Consider the following 18,308-nt stretch of genomic DNA (forward strand, 5'->3'; position numbering starts at 1 on the left):
CATAAATAAAATCTGCGCTATTGTTATACATTTATAAACTGAAAAGAAAAATGTTACATTTGAATGATAAAATCAACAATTTGTTTCAGTGGGGGCCTCCCTGGCTGAGCGGTATCGCCGGTCCAAACGCTCTGTTAAGCGTGGAGGTAGCGGGTTCGAATCCCGCCGTAACCCTGGATGTATTCTTTGTGATGTCTTTCTCTGAATTGTTCTATCTGTATTTTCTATTTGACAATGACTTATAAGCCTATATTGAGCACACAAGTCAGCAAATGTATGTAATTTCAATAAAATAAATAAATTGTTTCAGTGTGATAGGCTGAATAATTTGAGAATTTAAAACTTTAAGACGAGTGGCTGTTTTTAATTTCAAACGCAAATTTCGAAACTTTAAAATATGCTGAAAAATTTCAGATTTTTAAAGACATGAGAAATTATTACTATCAGGGACCGATCAAGACAAATTCAGGCCCAAGGCCCACAAAATTTTCTGGGCCCCTAACGAAATATTTTGAAATTAAATTTCTGAAGAGTAGTCCTAACAATAAAAATAATCTATTGAACTGCATAATTCTAGAGAAACATTCTAAAAAATTTTTGAAAGCAGACAGTTGAAGATTACACTTTTATGTTAGCGCATCTAAATATTAAAGCAAAATATAAAACAACAAAACGATGTTGTATGAAAATAAAAATAGTTTGGTGACCACAAAGAATTGAAATCAGTGATTTTGCTAAAAATCTACTGATTAGCTGAATTATTTTAAAGATTGTAGCCTTCCATCTACAACTTTACATATTTGTTAAGAATAAGCTTTTAGTTCTGGTTGACACTAATCATTTATAAGAGACTTTGCAAATATGCATTCTCGTTGCATTTGCATTGCAAGCCGTTGGAGTAAAAATTGCGCCAATTAAAATTCAGCTGTACTCGCTCAGCTCGAATTTGATTAGTGCTATGTTTATACGAGTTTGGTTTATCACAATATGTAATAAAATTTGAAATAAAAAATGCCTTTCTTTTTTCTGTTACTTTCAGTATTTTTTTTTTTAAATAAAAGTAATATTGTGTGTCTCAAAAATTAGAAAAAGTATTTTTTTACTAACTTTTGAGGCCCCCCAGAAAGTGTGGGCCCTAAACCTGTGTCTATTGGGTCTAGGCGATAATCAGGCCCTGATTACTATAGCATAATAACTGTTAAAATCAGTTTGTATGCACATAATTTTGAAATACTAGTTGAAAATACCTTTTTATATAAATTGAGGAATATTATTGACTGATCCCTATTTAATGAATGAATTAATATTTTTTTTTAAAAACTAACTGTATATTAAAAAAAATAAAAAAAAACTGTATAACTGTATCAAGGCATCCACTACAAGTTTTAAAAAAAGTGTATTTGAATTTGAGTGGAAGAATAAAAAGTATTTTATTAATGATTCAAAGTTTGAATTTACAGGGAGAGTGTGAACTAATTAATAGGAATTGATAATGAAATTGATTTGAACAGTTAACTTAATTCTAACTCCAATCTAAAATTAATTAATTAAACTTAATGAATTAATATCTGAAAAAGCTGTATTAACATCACATGTCATCCTCTACAAGTTTAAAGAAAAATGTATTTGAACTGATGAATAAAAAGTATTTTATTTAACGATTGAAAATTTGAATTTACAGGGAGAGTGTGAACTAATAGAATAGAATTGAATTGTGTGAACTAATAGAATAGAATTGAATTGTGTGAACTAATAGAATAGAATTGTGTGAACTAATAGTATAGAATTGAATTGTGTGAACTAATAGAATAGAATTGTGTGAACTAATAGAATAGAATTGTGTGAACTAATAGAATAGAATTGAATTGTGTGAACTAATAGAATTGAATTGTGTGAACTAATAGAATAGAATTGAATTGTGTGAACTAATAGAATAGAATTGAATTGTGTGAACTAATAGAATAGAATTGTGTGAACTAATAGAATAGAATTGTGTGAACTAATAGAATAGAATTGAATTGTGTGAACTAATAGAATTGAATTGTATGAACTAATAGAATAGAATTGAATTGTGTGAACTAATAGAATTGAATTGTGTGAACTAATAGAATAGAATTGAAAAAATGAAAACTAAACATCTAAGTTAGTTTTTTTTTTTTATTTCACTTCGATACAAAAATAAGTTACGATATTTATTTTACAAAGTCCTTTGACATAAATACACACACACATACACACAAATAGCAGAGACTTCTTGGAAATGAACCGCTGCGACTGCACGCAGGAGAACGGGGAAAGCAATTGGGGGAGTACAGACATCGCATTATATGCGTCACACGTAAAACACCGTCTTTTACATTTTCACGAGTGTTCAGAACACTCAACAAACACAAGTACACAACTCCTTTTAAGAGATAAGAGGACAAGTGCATATCTTGAGGTATCCAAGCACGACTTCAAAGGCACTACTATTTAAAATCAAATCAAAACGAGTTCAGTAAAAAATATATATATGGATATACTTTAGAACATTTGCTAATAGAATCAGCTATTGCTTTTGGAAACTATTTTGCACATCATTGGTACTATAAACACAACTGTACTATTTAGCGCTACAAGAATTATTTTGGATGATGTTTTCCCCCCCAAAGTATGGTACGTGTACCCCCCCCCCCCCAAGGTTACGGGAACAGTTCAACGGGGGTACGCTTTCTTATACAAAATATCTTGCAACCAACGAAAATTTCAGAAATTTTTATTTAAAAACAAAGCTAGCCATGAAAATTTACGTTTACGTATTTCTCTATTACCTATTTTTTACAGAGTTAACAGTTAATTAGTGGTGTCAACAGCCAGTTGTAATTTTTGACTGTATTATCCATTCTAAGTAAACATTTTTTAAAAAATACATTTTTTTTTTTTTTTTTTAGTGGTACACAGCGTTACGAAAAATTTTGAAAGGGTACACAAATGTCATAAGTTTGGGGGAAAATGGTGCAGATAATACTTTTTTTTTTTGCCTTCTTATATCCAATGATTACAATTATAAATCTGTTTATAATCATTTGCCATCATTATTAGAATTCCATGATTATAACCGTTCATTTTTTTATTCAATTGTTATCATACTTTTAAACTTGCGATTATGAGTATTAACGATTAGATTAAATGCATACCTGATTAAATGTAGCTACTATGCTTAATTGATTGGCTACATTTTAATTAAATATTGTGTGATTATAAACAAAATTCAAAAGCAATATATATATATATAGGTAAGTATTTCATTTATGTCGCACTAGAGCTGCACAATGGGCTACTGGCGACTGTCTGGGAAACATCATCCCCAAAGATAATCCTCCAAAGGAATGCCATCACAATTTTGATCTGCAGAGGGGATGGCTCCACCGGTTTGGTAGACAGACGACCTGCACGCGAAGTCCAGCACTTTAATGAGGACCGATACCGCGCACCCTCATTCCCTACATAGGCTGATCAACGTGATCACCCAGCTCCTTACTGACGGGAGCCAGTGATGCTTGACTTCGGTGTTCTACTGGGAACCGTGTCTTTACGATCAGTCCACTGTGGGACTTAATATCTAATAATATCGCATATTACTAACAAGAATTACGTGCAAGTATAAAAAATAATAAAATCGGTTGAATTTTCGAATTAAAAAGAAAATTTTATTTAATTGTAAACGTCTCATTAGAGCTATTCTCCATATTTAAACTTGGTTTAAGAGAGCACCCACTGGGATTGACTGAGAGCCAGAATTTACGGAGGGAGGGAGACAAAATCGTTTTCCCACTGAACTTTTAGTCTGTGGAATCTATAGGTATGCTGCCAATAGTGGATTTAACATTTCGTGACATTCTTAATTCATCTTACGCTTAAAAGTTATTTACGTTATGTTACAACGTACTTAATTGACTGATTAAACAATCGCTAATAAGTTATTTCTTGTAGTAAATACTCATTACCAAATAAAGAGCTGAATCAGACAACTTTGGATTAGTTAAGTGACCCTTGGCTGATTAGAAAGATTAACATAGTTTAAAAAATTTTACATGCATCTTTACAAATTGAGGTAATCTAAATACATTAGTATTTAGATAATTCATTTTAATTGATGATCAAAACAGTTATTTCTTTTATTTATTTATATATATATATATATATATATAGAAACTCTATAAGATTAGTTTGTTAATGTTAATACACGGAATCGCTAATGTAATGTTAATTTAAAAGGAACCGTTTCTGAATACTAAAACTGCAACTAAATTAAATTTCACAAAAGTAGTAAATTGCCAAAAGTAACAATATTTATAACTAAAATAAAAATTATGATTAATGAAAAATATTAAATTTATAACTACTATTAAAATAAATTTTAATTAAAAAAAATTATGATTGATAAAAATATATTTTTACCTTACAGAAACAGAACTCATTTCTGATTGAGAGCAGAAAATAAGTAGTTCAATCCCAGATGTGCACGTCAAGCATATACATTAACATTAATCTATTATGACACATACATGCTTACTATGGCCTCCTTTTTGGTCAAGGAATTATCAGCTCGGGTGCCAACCAGGTTGCCAAATTAGGGTAAACACTAAATGGCATATTAGTTGTGATAAAGACACAAATAATGGCTGCTAAGTATGTAGCTGGATAAGTAAATAAGCACTTTGAAAGCTCTATTACAAATTGGAAGCTAAGTTTAGCAAATTTAAAATGATTTTGTATCAAAGATTGGATACTTCAAAATATGCAAATAAATAAATTAATAAAGACTTATAACCATTGTTATTTAGAATCTCATATATACATCACATCACATAAATGTTTAAAAAGTCCTCTTTCTAAACATTTTTTTATATCAAAATTGCCGACAATTACAAATAAGTAAAAGATAAGATGTGTTACAATCAAAAATGAGGAATGAAATATGAGTTACTTTTATTAGAGTTAATTACATAAAAACTGAATAACTTTTTGGCTCATGATCGGAATTTCACATACGAAGATGCAGTCTTTATTGGCTTGAAGATTTTAAATATATCAGTGCAGATAGGAGAGAGAGTGCAAGAACAAAAATACCTAATGACTCAAATCATTAAAAAATAAATCTAAAAACATGTGTAACTATTTTGAACAAAAGAAACATTTTTAATTATTTGCATACTTATTAAAATTTAAAAAAGAAAAAGAATGCTGTGTTGATAGTCCAAAAAACAGTGAAGTTTTATATATAAATCATAAAGAACACAAAATAAGAAATAAATAAAATATCAAAATAAAAATGTTAAGAATTCTTAAGTTTAGAAAGTCAGAAATTCAACCAACTGACGGAAGAAGAACCTGTAAAGATGGCATTTTAAGTTATGAAATTAGATACAAAAAATTCACAGTCTCTAACATACTTTTTAAATCTGCACTAATTAAAATCAAGCCACTGAAAAACTGCATCTTATCTTGTAAAAACCATCAGATCAAAAGTTGTTTCATATTTTGCACACTAATCAGAATGTAGATCTAAATAAGTAAATTAATTAAAATATAGTCCTTAATATCGCTGTAAGTTAATATTAAAAAAAATAAGTTCTAAGATAATATTAAAAGTTTTTAAAAAAGTTTAAATTGACTTTTTAATTACGGAAAAATAATGAAAGCCGTTGAGAAAGTAGGAGTTCAGTTAAAGTTCAGTTCCCTAATTCCACGACAGTTTTAAAATTTCAACCAAATTATGTGTTCAATTAGAATAAGCAATCCTCATCCTAATTCTAAACACATCATAATAAATAGCAAAAAAAAAAAGTGACTTACAGAAGATCATGAAAATGATCTTATGAAACATAAAAATATGTTTCTATACATACAAAGTTTTTCAGCTCTAATACAATAAAAAAATGTCATAAATAATTAAAGAGTACATACATATACTAAGCTTTAAAAATATGTGTTCGTACAAATAAAACTTTAAAATCTCAATATTTACAAAACGCAAATTCGCAGTGAAAGCAAAATTATTAACCATTTTTTAAGATAAAAAAAAATAATAATTTACAAATTTCTTTCAATACCAATTATATAATCAAGATTAGAAAAAAGCATAATATATAGCAGATATAGTGATGAGATAAGGCTTCTTATTATTATATTAAACCCATAGTTAACAGAGGGAGTAATTTTATACATTACTTTTTGGTGCCCATACTTAAACAGATTTATTAATGATTATACTAACTTTCAATGCAAGCAATATATATGGCATTCAACTGAAATAGGTCAACGCAATAATACTAGTAAGGATAAGACACATTGAAATTTTCAAAACTTAAAAGAATATAATCTCATGATTGAGTATATGATATTTCACTTTCTTAATATATATTTGTATTTACCACCTTTTAAAAAAATAAATAAATAAATACACACATAAGGGTTAATATTTAAACAAGTAAAAAATAAAAACTCAGATATAAGTAATTAGATTTTAATAGAATTTTTGTTTATTCCTGACTTAAGTCTTTAATTCATGACTACTATACTTTTTTTTTTTTTCGACAAAAATTTTTTAAATATATATTAAGGGCAGTCATTACGAAACATACTGCATTTCAATAATCAAAATACATCATGTAGTACTTGTTATATTTGCATTTACAATTTAGAATGCAAAAGAAAAACAATTTTAATCAAAGAGTTAAATTGGAATACAGAAAAGTAAAATTTTGAAATGACAGAAAAATAAAAATAATCAAAAGCTATTGTATTTTAACAAAAATAAATCCCAATTTTTGGTAAAGATGAAGATAATTTTAATAAGTTTGATCAAAAAGCTTATAAGAAAATTCTATAGGGAAAAAAAAGTTTTAACACAACTTAAAATATATTTCTTGCCAAACAAAACATGCTGACTATTTATGATTTTAATGGAGAATTATTGATCAATTACTTTTAATAAGCATTTGAATTTATGTGTGTACTTAATCATAAATAATTACTGCCATAATATTTGTACAAAAATTTAAACTGCATACAATTTATAATAACAAAATAAAAACAAGAATCTGTAATAGGTATTTTTAAACAGAAAGTTAAGAAATAATTGATGTCATCAAATTTTTGTAAGAGAAAGAGGGTTTTTTATTCTTGTAGGGCCAAATGAATTAATAGGTTTTCCTATAGCAACCAAAATACAAGTTTAAGTATTTGTACAAAAAACATCTACTCAATGCTTTAAAAAGGATTTTAGCATAATAACAAGCCAACTTTATGATATAATACAAATTAGGTGCATTTTAATCAAACAGATATAAAAATTATCTGACAATTTTAAAAAGCAATATAAAATTGACTAAATAGTACATTACACTTAGGAAAAATATCTCACAATTCTAACTTTATTGCAGAGAGAATGTTATTTTTTTTTTCACTTGAAAGCTTTGCTGCTGCAGTCGCAGCACTTCAAAACACTGCAATATAAATGCTATATAATACATAGAGAGAAGGAAGTAGACCATTGCATGGCCAACCTTCATAAAAGCTTGTTGAAAAAAGGGTTATGTCACACATGGCATAGCCTTTCAATTTTCAATACCTATCAAGGCAAGGGAAGTTTTTAAGGCTTCTCATCACTGAAAATGCGTTTTTTTCTTCTTTTTTAATTCAAGAATTTACATGTCTTCCTCCAAAAAGATAGCTGCACTGTTTGCAAACACACATGCCTCCACAAGCTCCATTTGCCGTATAAAACATAATGGAGCTCAGTGGAGCTCCACTCATTTATTTTCCAAATTACCTGGGTAGTATAAATTGTTTGGAAAGCTAAAAATATTTGACACGAAACACACACGACACACATTTTCCTAAATTTGTAGGAAGACATTGTTGGCCAAATAAACTAAAAAATATCTTGAACTAAAAATATCCTAAAAATATCTGTTTTTTGTCTGATTTTTATGTCTGCACTGACAGGCAGTTTTTCTGGCAAGTTACAGAACTGTTGCAAGCCTAAAAATATAGCTATATATTTATATTTCTTATATATGTATATAATATATATAACATCTAAAAAATTTTCACCAAGTGAAAACTGATAAGGAAGGGTTGTACACTATTATACATATCCCTCTTATTTAAAAAATAATCTTAAGACTTGTATACAAAACCAGACATGAAAATAAGTTCTATTGAATAAAAAATAAAAATACTCACAAACGCAATATGTAAATAAAAATGTTTAAAATTAACTAGATGATTTCACAAAATGATTGCACAAATGGACATGAATAGGGCAAAAATTATAAAAACGTTAAAATATAATTTATTTTTTAAATAAAACTCACGGGTTTCACACACAAAAAATTTCTACTTATAATCACAATTTTATAATATAATGATTTTAATAAAGTTTGTCTACTAATTCAAAGAATTAATTTCAAACAAGTACCATAATATACATGAACAACAAACTTTAAATGCTAAAAAATTTCATTTTAATAATGACCCACAAAAATTTTTAAACTCAATTCTTTATTTAATAAATACAAAGTAAATTTACTTTTAAGAGAAAAATAATTTGTAATAAAAAGAAGACAGTTAAAAAAATACAACTTAGAATTATTTGATAAACAAACTTTCATTAGAAAGAACTTGGAATTTCCAAATTTTATTTAATTTTAAGATGTAGATTTTTTTTAAAATTCATTTCAGAAGAAAGAACACGTCAAAACTCACAAAATTTTATTATTATATCATTGGTATATAAATTATTCATATTAATTTCAAAACTAATATCTCAGATTAAAAATTCACCAATGAAAATTTTTTAAAAATTCATTCAATTAATTTGCGAAACTTAAATAAATGAATAAACTTTTTCACAAATTAAACATTATAATTTCTAATTTTAATTATTATTTGTATAGTGTTCTCTAGAAAAAATATATATAACAAAAACTGCACATTTAAGTTCTGCTTTAAAATAATAAAATCTCAGTAGCTTTCCATGCCAGTATAAAAAAATAAAAAAAAAGACTAAACATTTAAATTTTTTTCCATTATACAATAAACAATTCACAAACTACTTAACTCATATAAATTATAATCTCATACAGGCAAAATATTATACAATCTCTATAATATATATATATATATATAAATTGCATAGTGGTCATGTCATGCTTTAGAAGCATACAATCAAATGCTAAAAAGCAAAAGGCAGTGGAAAAATATACATAAATAAATCATACTTATATACAATCTTTAAGAAATGATGCAGTTTGTTAAATTAGGAAGGGAAAAAATGGTCCCACACTTTTTCAAACCATTGTGTTTATGAAAGCTGCACAAAATAATACCCGTACGAGCCCCCTATAAAATTTAAGTGCAAGAGTAAAAGTAGTTAATGCACTAAAACTGATAAATTATATTAAAACAGGAAATGAAAAAATCTTCACATAAAGTTTACAAGAAAATAAATAGGTTGAATGAAATGATAAAAGACTATACATGAATATCACGACACAGGTTAAGCATCTGAGGTCATATCGCACCGGATCTATTTTGCACATTATTTTCTCTTCTTTTTTTTTTTAGAAAAACTATATTTTACTCAATAATGAAAACGTCAGCCATCTAAGTCGGAATCATTTTCGCTTTCACTGGCAGGGGATAAAACATGCTCATCACCGGAATACCCAAACCACTCAGAATTCTCGATGAGAGCATCTTCACTGCCGTCGGGAGCGACAGCCACGCCTGTGACAATAAAGCTACGTCGAACCAGGTCGCGCTGACTTTTCAGTTTATCGAAAGCATCCATTATGCACCGGACCACTTCGATCGGTGACGGGAGATAAGTAACGGTTGCCGCTTGATTTTCAGAGGAATTTGAGCTCCGGGAAGAATTCCAGATCTCTTGAACTAATTCCTGAAAATTTCTCGTGATGCATGCACTGAGAGGCTGAAGTTTAGAAGCGCAGCCTTCAGGCATAATTACTGGTGTGATGCCAGAATTAAGCATGAATTCTTGAGTCGGGCTATATTTATGAGGTTGAAAACAGTCCATTAGAATCATACTTGGTGATGGTACTTTGGTTAACCAAATATCACGAATCCACTTCTTTATACTGTGTTCTTCCACTAAAAGTTTTTCACTAAATACAACATTAGGTATTCCTTCGGGGGGAGAGGAGTTTTCAGATCCCTTAAGTATTATCATTGGTGGTAAGATAACACCATCCGCTAAGCAAGAAAGAATAACCACTGCGTTCCAAGTACTCATTCCGCTGTTGATGATAACGCGTCTTTCAGTACCGGAACTTGTGAACAAAAATGGAACTTCGTCCATGCATCCGATCGACATTGGGGTGTAGCAATGGTTTTCTTCTTGCAAGTCCTTCACCATGCATCTGAATTTAGCAACTTCAGCTTCCATTTCTTCAGGAAACGTTTCCCCTATGCTGGGAAGTGCTTCCAAAAGTTTGGGATAACGTTTGCAAAACGAAAACACATAATCTTCTGCAGATTCGTCATTCAATTGGACGCCACTTTTCATTTTTTGAGAAACAACATACTCAACCAATTCCTGATTGGTGATGGGCACGTTCTTGTCATATCGAGACAGAATCCACTTGATCAGTTGGCTATCTTTCTGCAGGCTCCTGCTTACACCGTATTTCTTGCACCAATTCTTAAGCCACGCTTTGCTGCATTTCATATTGCTCAATCCATTCTTTAGAAACAATTCTGAAGCTTTAGTACGGATGTCGGATAACTGGGGAGTCGTGTCTTGGGCTCGACAATTAATGTACCATTCGTAAACTTCTTTATCCACATCTAAACAATTCAGTTTGCGTCCACCAAGGGCAGCAGTGCGATCACGTACCTGTCCACTTTCAGCGAGCCATTTTAGCTTGTCTTTACACTTCACCCACTCACGAATACGCTTTCGTGGAACTCGAAAACATCGAGCGGCCGAATGGACGTCTTGTCTTTCGGCTACTTTTGCTATCTCGACTTTAACTGCAGGAGGATAGTTAACGCGGCTTTCCTTTTCCAGCACGTCCATTTCCGCTTCGTCATCGAAGATTCTTTCGGCGTCCATACCTCGCTTGTTCCAGAGATAAAACCACCAACAGTTCTTCTTCACTTCAGCTTCGCCTATTAAACTCAAAATTTCATTCGCTTTGCTCTGTACATCCGTCGGCTTGATGACGATCTTGTGTTTATTGCAATCTTGAATCCACGACAAAAATTTCTGCTCAGCAGTTTCTGACTTGAGTATTTTAGTTTGCAATGTTTGTAAATTTTCGCAATACACTTTCTTGCGTATCCTGTCCTTGTCTTTACACCACTCGGAAACAGTGATATGGTGCACCCCGAATTTTCTGGATGTTTCCTGGTAAGAATGGCTGGCAGCATAGTCAATAACCATTAGCTTGAAATCTGGTGAATAGCGCTCTCTTCTCTTTTTAACACTACTAGCCTTCCTTTTATCCTCAGTCATGGTTGAATCAGCAACATTATTTAAATATGGATTTGACTTAAGACTGTTATCTGATGAATTATCTTTACAAAGATTCATAACAGCTTGGAGGGAAGAGCTGCAAGCCTTGTACAGTTCAGCTTCTTTGGACTGCATTTGAGCTGCTGCAGCATTCAGGATGGATGGATTTTGCTGAATGACGTGCAGCAACTCAGGAAATTGAGACATTATCTTAAGATCCATTTCTGTAGGTTTCATGGTGTTCAGTATGGCATTTGTCATGTATGCTTGCTTTAATGCATTCAAAGAACTTCCTCCTTCTGAGTTTCTTGAATTTTGTAAATCCAAAGGGGTCAAAGATGGCTGCTGGAACAAAAAATTTAGAAAATTAGGGATTTTTCTTTAATAATATTAACTTAGTGCCCTAAAAATGACAAAACAATTTCAAAAAAATCAATCCTAAACAAGTAATATAAAAAAAATTTCAAAAAAATGACAGTCAATTCCTACTAAGGTCAACAAAGAAAATTTTTATTTTAGTTACTTTTTATTAAATAATTAAAAAAAAAAATTCTCTATAAAAATTAATTAATTGAATTTAATCAATGAATTAATATTTGTAAAAACTGTATTAACATCACATGTCATCCTCTACAAGTTTTTAAAAAAATGGATTGGAACTTGAGTGGATGAATAAAAAGTATTTTACTCCTTCCTTCCTCACTGGCTCGACAGCCCAGGATGGGCCTTGGCCTTCTCCAGTAGTTCTTTCCAAGCTGTCCTTCTTTTGGCAATGGACTTCCAATTCTTTATTTTTAATATAGATAAATCTTTCTCCAGGGTATCTAGCCATCTGAGATTTGGCCTGCCCCTTCTACGTGTTCCTGTCGGCCGGGCATCAAAAATCTTTTTCACAATACGGTCTTCTTCCATTCTTACTAAGTGGCCTGCCCATTTTATCTTTTGGAAAAGTATTTTACTAACGATTGCAAATTTGAAAAAGATATAGGAAGAGTGTGAACTAACAGTAGGAATCGAAAAAGGACATAAAAATGTACAGCTTACTGCAATCATTCCATTTTCAAAATATTACTTTACAGTTTTCTAAGTTAGCGGGGTAACAAGCTTTGTAACTAGTTTTAAAATTTGATTTAAAAAAAATCCTAATTTCTAAAGCAGCAAATCATATTTTACAACGTTTTGAAGAGAGCATGAGTTATGCTAATAATACAAAAAATATTAGGAAACTTTATTTAATTTTAGTAGTTTCTACAGTCTACAATATAATTTGAGGTATGGTAACTCTAACATTATTACAGCTCCAATTTTCATGTGGTCCTTTTATATTAATCTCATATTAATAATTCTCACTATTTTTTAACATGAGTTTAATCTTTTATAGCTGTATCAAAAGGGAGTTAAGGAAATGAATTAACCACAGCCAGAAATATAATAATTTCATGTCCCTTCCATCGTAATCTATGCTCAATCAATAAAAGGTCAGTTTGATCAATAAATGGTCAACAGAGGTGGAAAATTAGCTTTCGTTTGTCTATAATGTTTGTAACGTCATTATCACTGTATTGCGTTTAGTATATGCAGGGGTGATTGTGAGCCCAAGTCAAAATTCCGGAAAATTTCTTGAGTTAAAAAATAATAATATTAAATTGAAAAAAAAAATTAAACAAGATTTTTTTTCTCCTTTTTCTCAATATTTCTTAGTTTACTTAAAATATATTTAAAATTTTACGCATACCTATATCATTTACACATACCTATGATGACCTGGAGAAGTAATTAAAATTTACAAATATGTCTTTCTTTGAGTTTATGATTATAACAACTATTTACTGATAAAAAATGAATATTAATCATGAATATAAGCTTATAAAGTATCTCTCTGGCTCTCCCTTACAAACAAATAAAATAAACTGTGTTTTTAAGTTCCACCTTTGAAAATTTGATTTCCGGAAACTTCTGTGATCAATGATTTTTTGAAACGTCTGGACCTTCAATCTCCGGATCACTGTTAGCGAAAATTCCGGAAATCCGGATTTTTCCGGAGCACAATCAGCCCTGTATATGTGCTAAATATAGTTTTCAAATCCACAACTTTTGTCACAATTTTCCTTTTATTAAGATTAATTTTATTCTAATTTTAAAATTGCTTGGTTATTTAATTTTCTTGAATCTAAAGTTTTTTAAAGTTTAAAGTTCGTATAAAATGTAGTATTTTGATAAGTTTCTTTTTTTTTTTTTTAATAAAAAAGGATTTTAGATTTTATTGCAAATAATTTTTCAATCTGACTCCCTTTTAAATATTATTACTATGAAGATCACATTTCTTTGAAAGAAAAAATATGTAAAATCATCTATTTAAAGATTTGGGAGTTCAGTCACAGTAATTATGAGATCATGGTCTTAAACTAGAATTTTTATTCTGTTCTCTCTAATAGTATGCTCACCAGGGGGATAAAACAATCTGTACAGTAGATGTTAGAATAAGTAAAATCTGCATGTTTGAATACAGCTCATAACAGTGAAGCAGCACATCAAAAATGAAACAAATTTCACCTGTAAACATTTACCCTTCTTCATACTTTTAACTGCTAGACTCAAATTTAAACTCTATTTTCCACTAATATTTAGAAACCATGTTATTTTAACTCAGCAGTATTCGACAGTAACTCAACAGTCAACAAGCTCATTGAAAATTAACACTGCAACTTAACAACCGAATGCAGATAAAGCTATTTTGTACAAATTGTTCTCTTTTTTTTTAATTATTATTATGATAGTTACAAATTTTAGCAGCCACTTTAAAATAAATATGTTGAAAATTTTAATCGATTTAGAGTTAGATAATAAATTGCAATGTGCTCATAACAAATAACACTTACGCAGGAATTAAAATTTATTCCTGAAATTCTTTGTTCAAATCTAATTTGGTCTCATTTAATGCTTTAAAGCTTTGTAGAACGATAGAAATTACTCATTATGATAACTTGCTCCAATTTAAGACTGAGCTTATGTAACTAAACAAATTAATCTAATCTACTATTCAGAAGAACACAATACATACCAAATAAATGACTCAAATTAATTATTACAGAACAACTATTAATAAATAGAACCAATAAATAAAATTTTTAAAAAATTTTGGTAAAACCAAACAAATTTGAAACATTTAATTCCTTTCAAATGAAATAAGGGACTAACATGGTCCTCTAAGTTTTATTCTGGATTATTGAAATCTATTGACAAAGAAGTGGCTTTTTAATTGTTAATTTTAATATCAGTTCAATAAGTAAAATCTCTTAAGTTACACCAAAACAAGAATAAAAATAAAATTTTAAAAAAAAAAAATTTCTTCCAAAATCTGTTTTTAAAATCAATTCTTAGTTATTTTGGGAAACAACTGTACACAATTTAACATAAAACAAAAATAAAATTTTGTAAATTATAAAAAAAAATTAAATCACAGTAACTACCATTACGGGGGAAAAATAAAATGAATACTGATGTATTTTTAAATCTGATATCTGAAAACTACTGTTTATCACTTTTGTTTAGAATAGTGATTACATTTATAGACAGTTATGGACCCTATTACATCTGCCTATTACTCTGAAAAAGTGGAACAGTATTCAGAGAGTTTTAAATTTAGTAAAGACATATTAGTTTTCATATTCTATTCAATAGAGAGGTCAGTTTTAATGGTAAATCCACAAAAATTTTCAGTAATATTTTTTTAAAAATTGACAGCCATGTGCTTGTCATATCATTTTCCTCAATATGGTCAAGAATTTTTCTTTTTCTTTTTTTAAGCAAGCTGAAGCCTTTTTACTAGGAGCCCTGATTTATTGAGATACAGAATTTTAAATGAATGGTTGGTTTAGAGTAAAAAAGAAGTCTACATTAAACTCTGTTATTACAAGCATGACTTGAATTTAATGAGAAATATTGCTATATTGAAGTTATCATGAAAAAAGTATTTAATCATTTGGGAAAATTTCATTTCGATTTAAAAGGTTTAAAAAAAATTCCATTTATACAATGAAGAGAGACAAAGTGAAGTTTTGCAGTAAAAAAACAAACAAAAAATGATGCCCAAACCATTGAATAGACTCTATGGCATTCTATAGCATAAATATTTGTAACATGCAGAATCATGTCTTGCATGTTTACTTTTTTAAAAAATTTCACTCAGTGTAAATAAATTTTGATTCTTAAAATTTATTATTTAAAATTTAAATTATAAAATATTTTTAAATACATATTACAATTAAGAAAAATTAAATCTTTTATTTTGTTTTTAAAAATTTAAATTTCTCCATAAAATTTAATTTATATTAAAAAATAATTTATTAATTGAATAAAACATATTAAATAGTAATCAACCTTTTTAGAAAAGAAATTAAAAAACAAAATTCTAACATCCCAGCCTCAGTTTAATTAGATTCGATTTAAGGAGTGTTTCAATTCCTACATTCTCAAAATAAACAACTGTGACTGTATAAGAAGAGTAACAATTGAATTTTGAGAAGTGTTAAAATATTATAATTCTTTTTTACTGCTTTGAGAGCAAGCATTTAAATCCTCTCTTGTCATTTTTATGGATAAAAATTCTTCTTTAGCGGAAGATCCCAGAATCTGCCGTGATTTTATAATTACCACTAAAGTCTTTATTTCATGCAATATATTCAAGTTTTTTTTTTTTTTTTTTTTTTGAAATTGTCATTTTGTCCTTTAAGACCAAAGAAGGTGCATGAATTTAAATCGATTTCACTGTCAATGTATGAAAAATATCTCATAGCGAAATCTGCAGATCACAAATTCCAAATATTTTTGTCTATGAAACAACCAACCTTTCTTTGCCGGAACCTCATTCTAATAAATAACATTCATTAACCATTTGAAATATATTAAGTTTTTTTAGGCAACAATCAATGTAAAGAAAAAATTTTCATCATTGTATCAATGACAGTCTTAAAATTAGATTGTATATCAGAATTTGCAGGCCTGGAACATTACTGAATTAATTCTTAGTGTATGCATAAGTAAAGAATAAATGAATTGTGAGATTTTTGACGACACAAAAAAGAACTGTTACAAAGGATAATGATTTTCAGATAATTTTTAACAGTTGAACTTAATTACTTTATTTTAAAAGTTCAACCAGAAATAAAGATTCAATTTCTTATAAATCCTTTTCATAAATTATTTAATTTATTGTTATTAGAATAATTTTTTTTAATTTTTCTCTTTTTCCCCACTGACATTTTAAGCAAATAATTACTTAAAAATAACTTAATTAGAAAGTAAATAATGGATTAAAATGAACAATTAGACATAAAGATAATTAGAGGCTTTAAAAATCATTACAGATTAAAACAAAAAATTCTAACTCTCAGAACCCCCCTGCCACCCTACCACTGGAACCCTAGGGTTCCATGAAACACCTTTGGGGAACCTCAAATCCAGTTATTAGTCAGAATTCAGCAGCAATGCTACTAATATAATGAGAGGGAAAATCCAATACATTTTTTTTCCCCTTTGAAATAATAAAAAAATTTATGCATAAGTATTTTTTGATATATATATATATATATATATTTTTAAGAATTAATAAAGGAAAATAAAATACAAAAATTACAGTATACCAACATGTCCGGTTTGTGATTAGCATTTAATGAAAGTGTTTCTGATAAAACAAGAATGATAAATAATCGGCTAAACTTAAGCCAATTATTATTACAAATTTGAGATGTCTTTCAGGTTAAGGATATAGCCAGTACACTTGCTTCATATTTACACTTAAGTTTTCATAAAAATGAGCATCATTGTGCCAAGTAAATAAAGTGTCAACTGTAGATATTGCCTTTAGACTTTCACAAAGAAGAATTGGTTAAACTCAGTTTAAGACTTACCTAACCAAAAAGGTGCAAAGCAAAATCTCTCAACAAAAAATAAACACTTTCAAAGTACTTTTTAAGCACTCAAAAATATTTTTAAGCACTATATACATTAATAAAATGCAAAATAATTTTCAAAGACTTTGCATGATCATGATAAAGTATCTACTTTTTGACAAAAAACTTTTTTTTTATTATATTGGCCACCATAAAAAGATCGAGAGATTTTTCAGTTCGATTTCAGAGTGGAAAATGAACTGAGAATATCCTGCAATCTTCAACAGAGTTGTACATGAGAATGCAGTAATCTCACCAAATCCAGCTCAGTAGATGCAATGCAAACTCCCAAGTATTTCAACAAATATGTAACATGATTGGCACTATCATACGTTACAGGAGCGATGGTTGGCACAAAATGGATTGTGGTGAACGTAGAATCAAACACTGGGAACGTAGAATCAAACACTGTGAAAACCAAGCTTTTGCATTATACGCAGCGAAAATCAACATGGTAAAGAAAAAATCTCATTTTTAAAAAGGGGGGAAATTAAGCACTTTTCAAAAACTTCCCATGAAAAAAGCACCCTTAAGGGAGTTTAAAAAACGAAAACCGAAAATAAGCACCTATGAGCACTTTTTAAAAATGCTATGCATCATCTAATGTAGACTCTTCTTAAGTTTAAGACATCCAGTTTAACGTAGAAAAAAAGAGGCCTTCATATTTTAACCATCTGCAGTTACCCTAACTTTAACAAATTTTATCTTTCTTTCTTACTTTATCTATTAAGTTTATCTTCTAAGCTTACTTTATAACCATTCCTATATTTTAAAAGTGCAGTGTTTTCACTACAGCGCGAGAATCTCGCATATTTTTTTCTTTCCTCGCA

The 18,308-nt window shown here is 29.1% G+C and overlaps 1 protein-coding gene across 6 annotated transcripts in view; it reads right to left on the reverse strand.

The window, feature by feature from the left end:
• Positions 1–2,139: 2,139 nt before the first annotated feature.
• Positions 2,140–18,308, reverse strand: part of LOC107442065 (uncharacterized) — a 44,520-nt gene continuing 28,351 nt past the window's right edge. For 4 of the 6 annotated variants that reach the window (XM_016055525.3, XM_043050975.3, XM_043050976.3 and 1 more), the window contains exon 6: positions 2,140–11,872. In XM_016055525.3, the coding sequence (XP_015911011.1) occupies positions 9,647–11,872 (2,226 nt within the window). In that variant the 3' untranslated portion in view covers positions 2,140–9,646. The remainder of the gene's footprint in view (positions 11,873–18,308) is intronic. The other 2 variants (XM_016055526.3, XM_071182827.2) reach the window with 1 other exon arrangement.

This window comes from Parasteatoda tepidariorum, chromosome 4 (assembly GCF_982258835.1).
Source record: "Parasteatoda tepidariorum strain Cologne lab strain chromosome 4, Ptep-v5.0, whole genome shotgun sequence".
In the NCBI taxonomy this organism is placed as follows: Eukaryota; Metazoa; Arthropoda; class Arachnida; order Araneae; family Theridiidae; genus Parasteatoda; species Parasteatoda tepidariorum.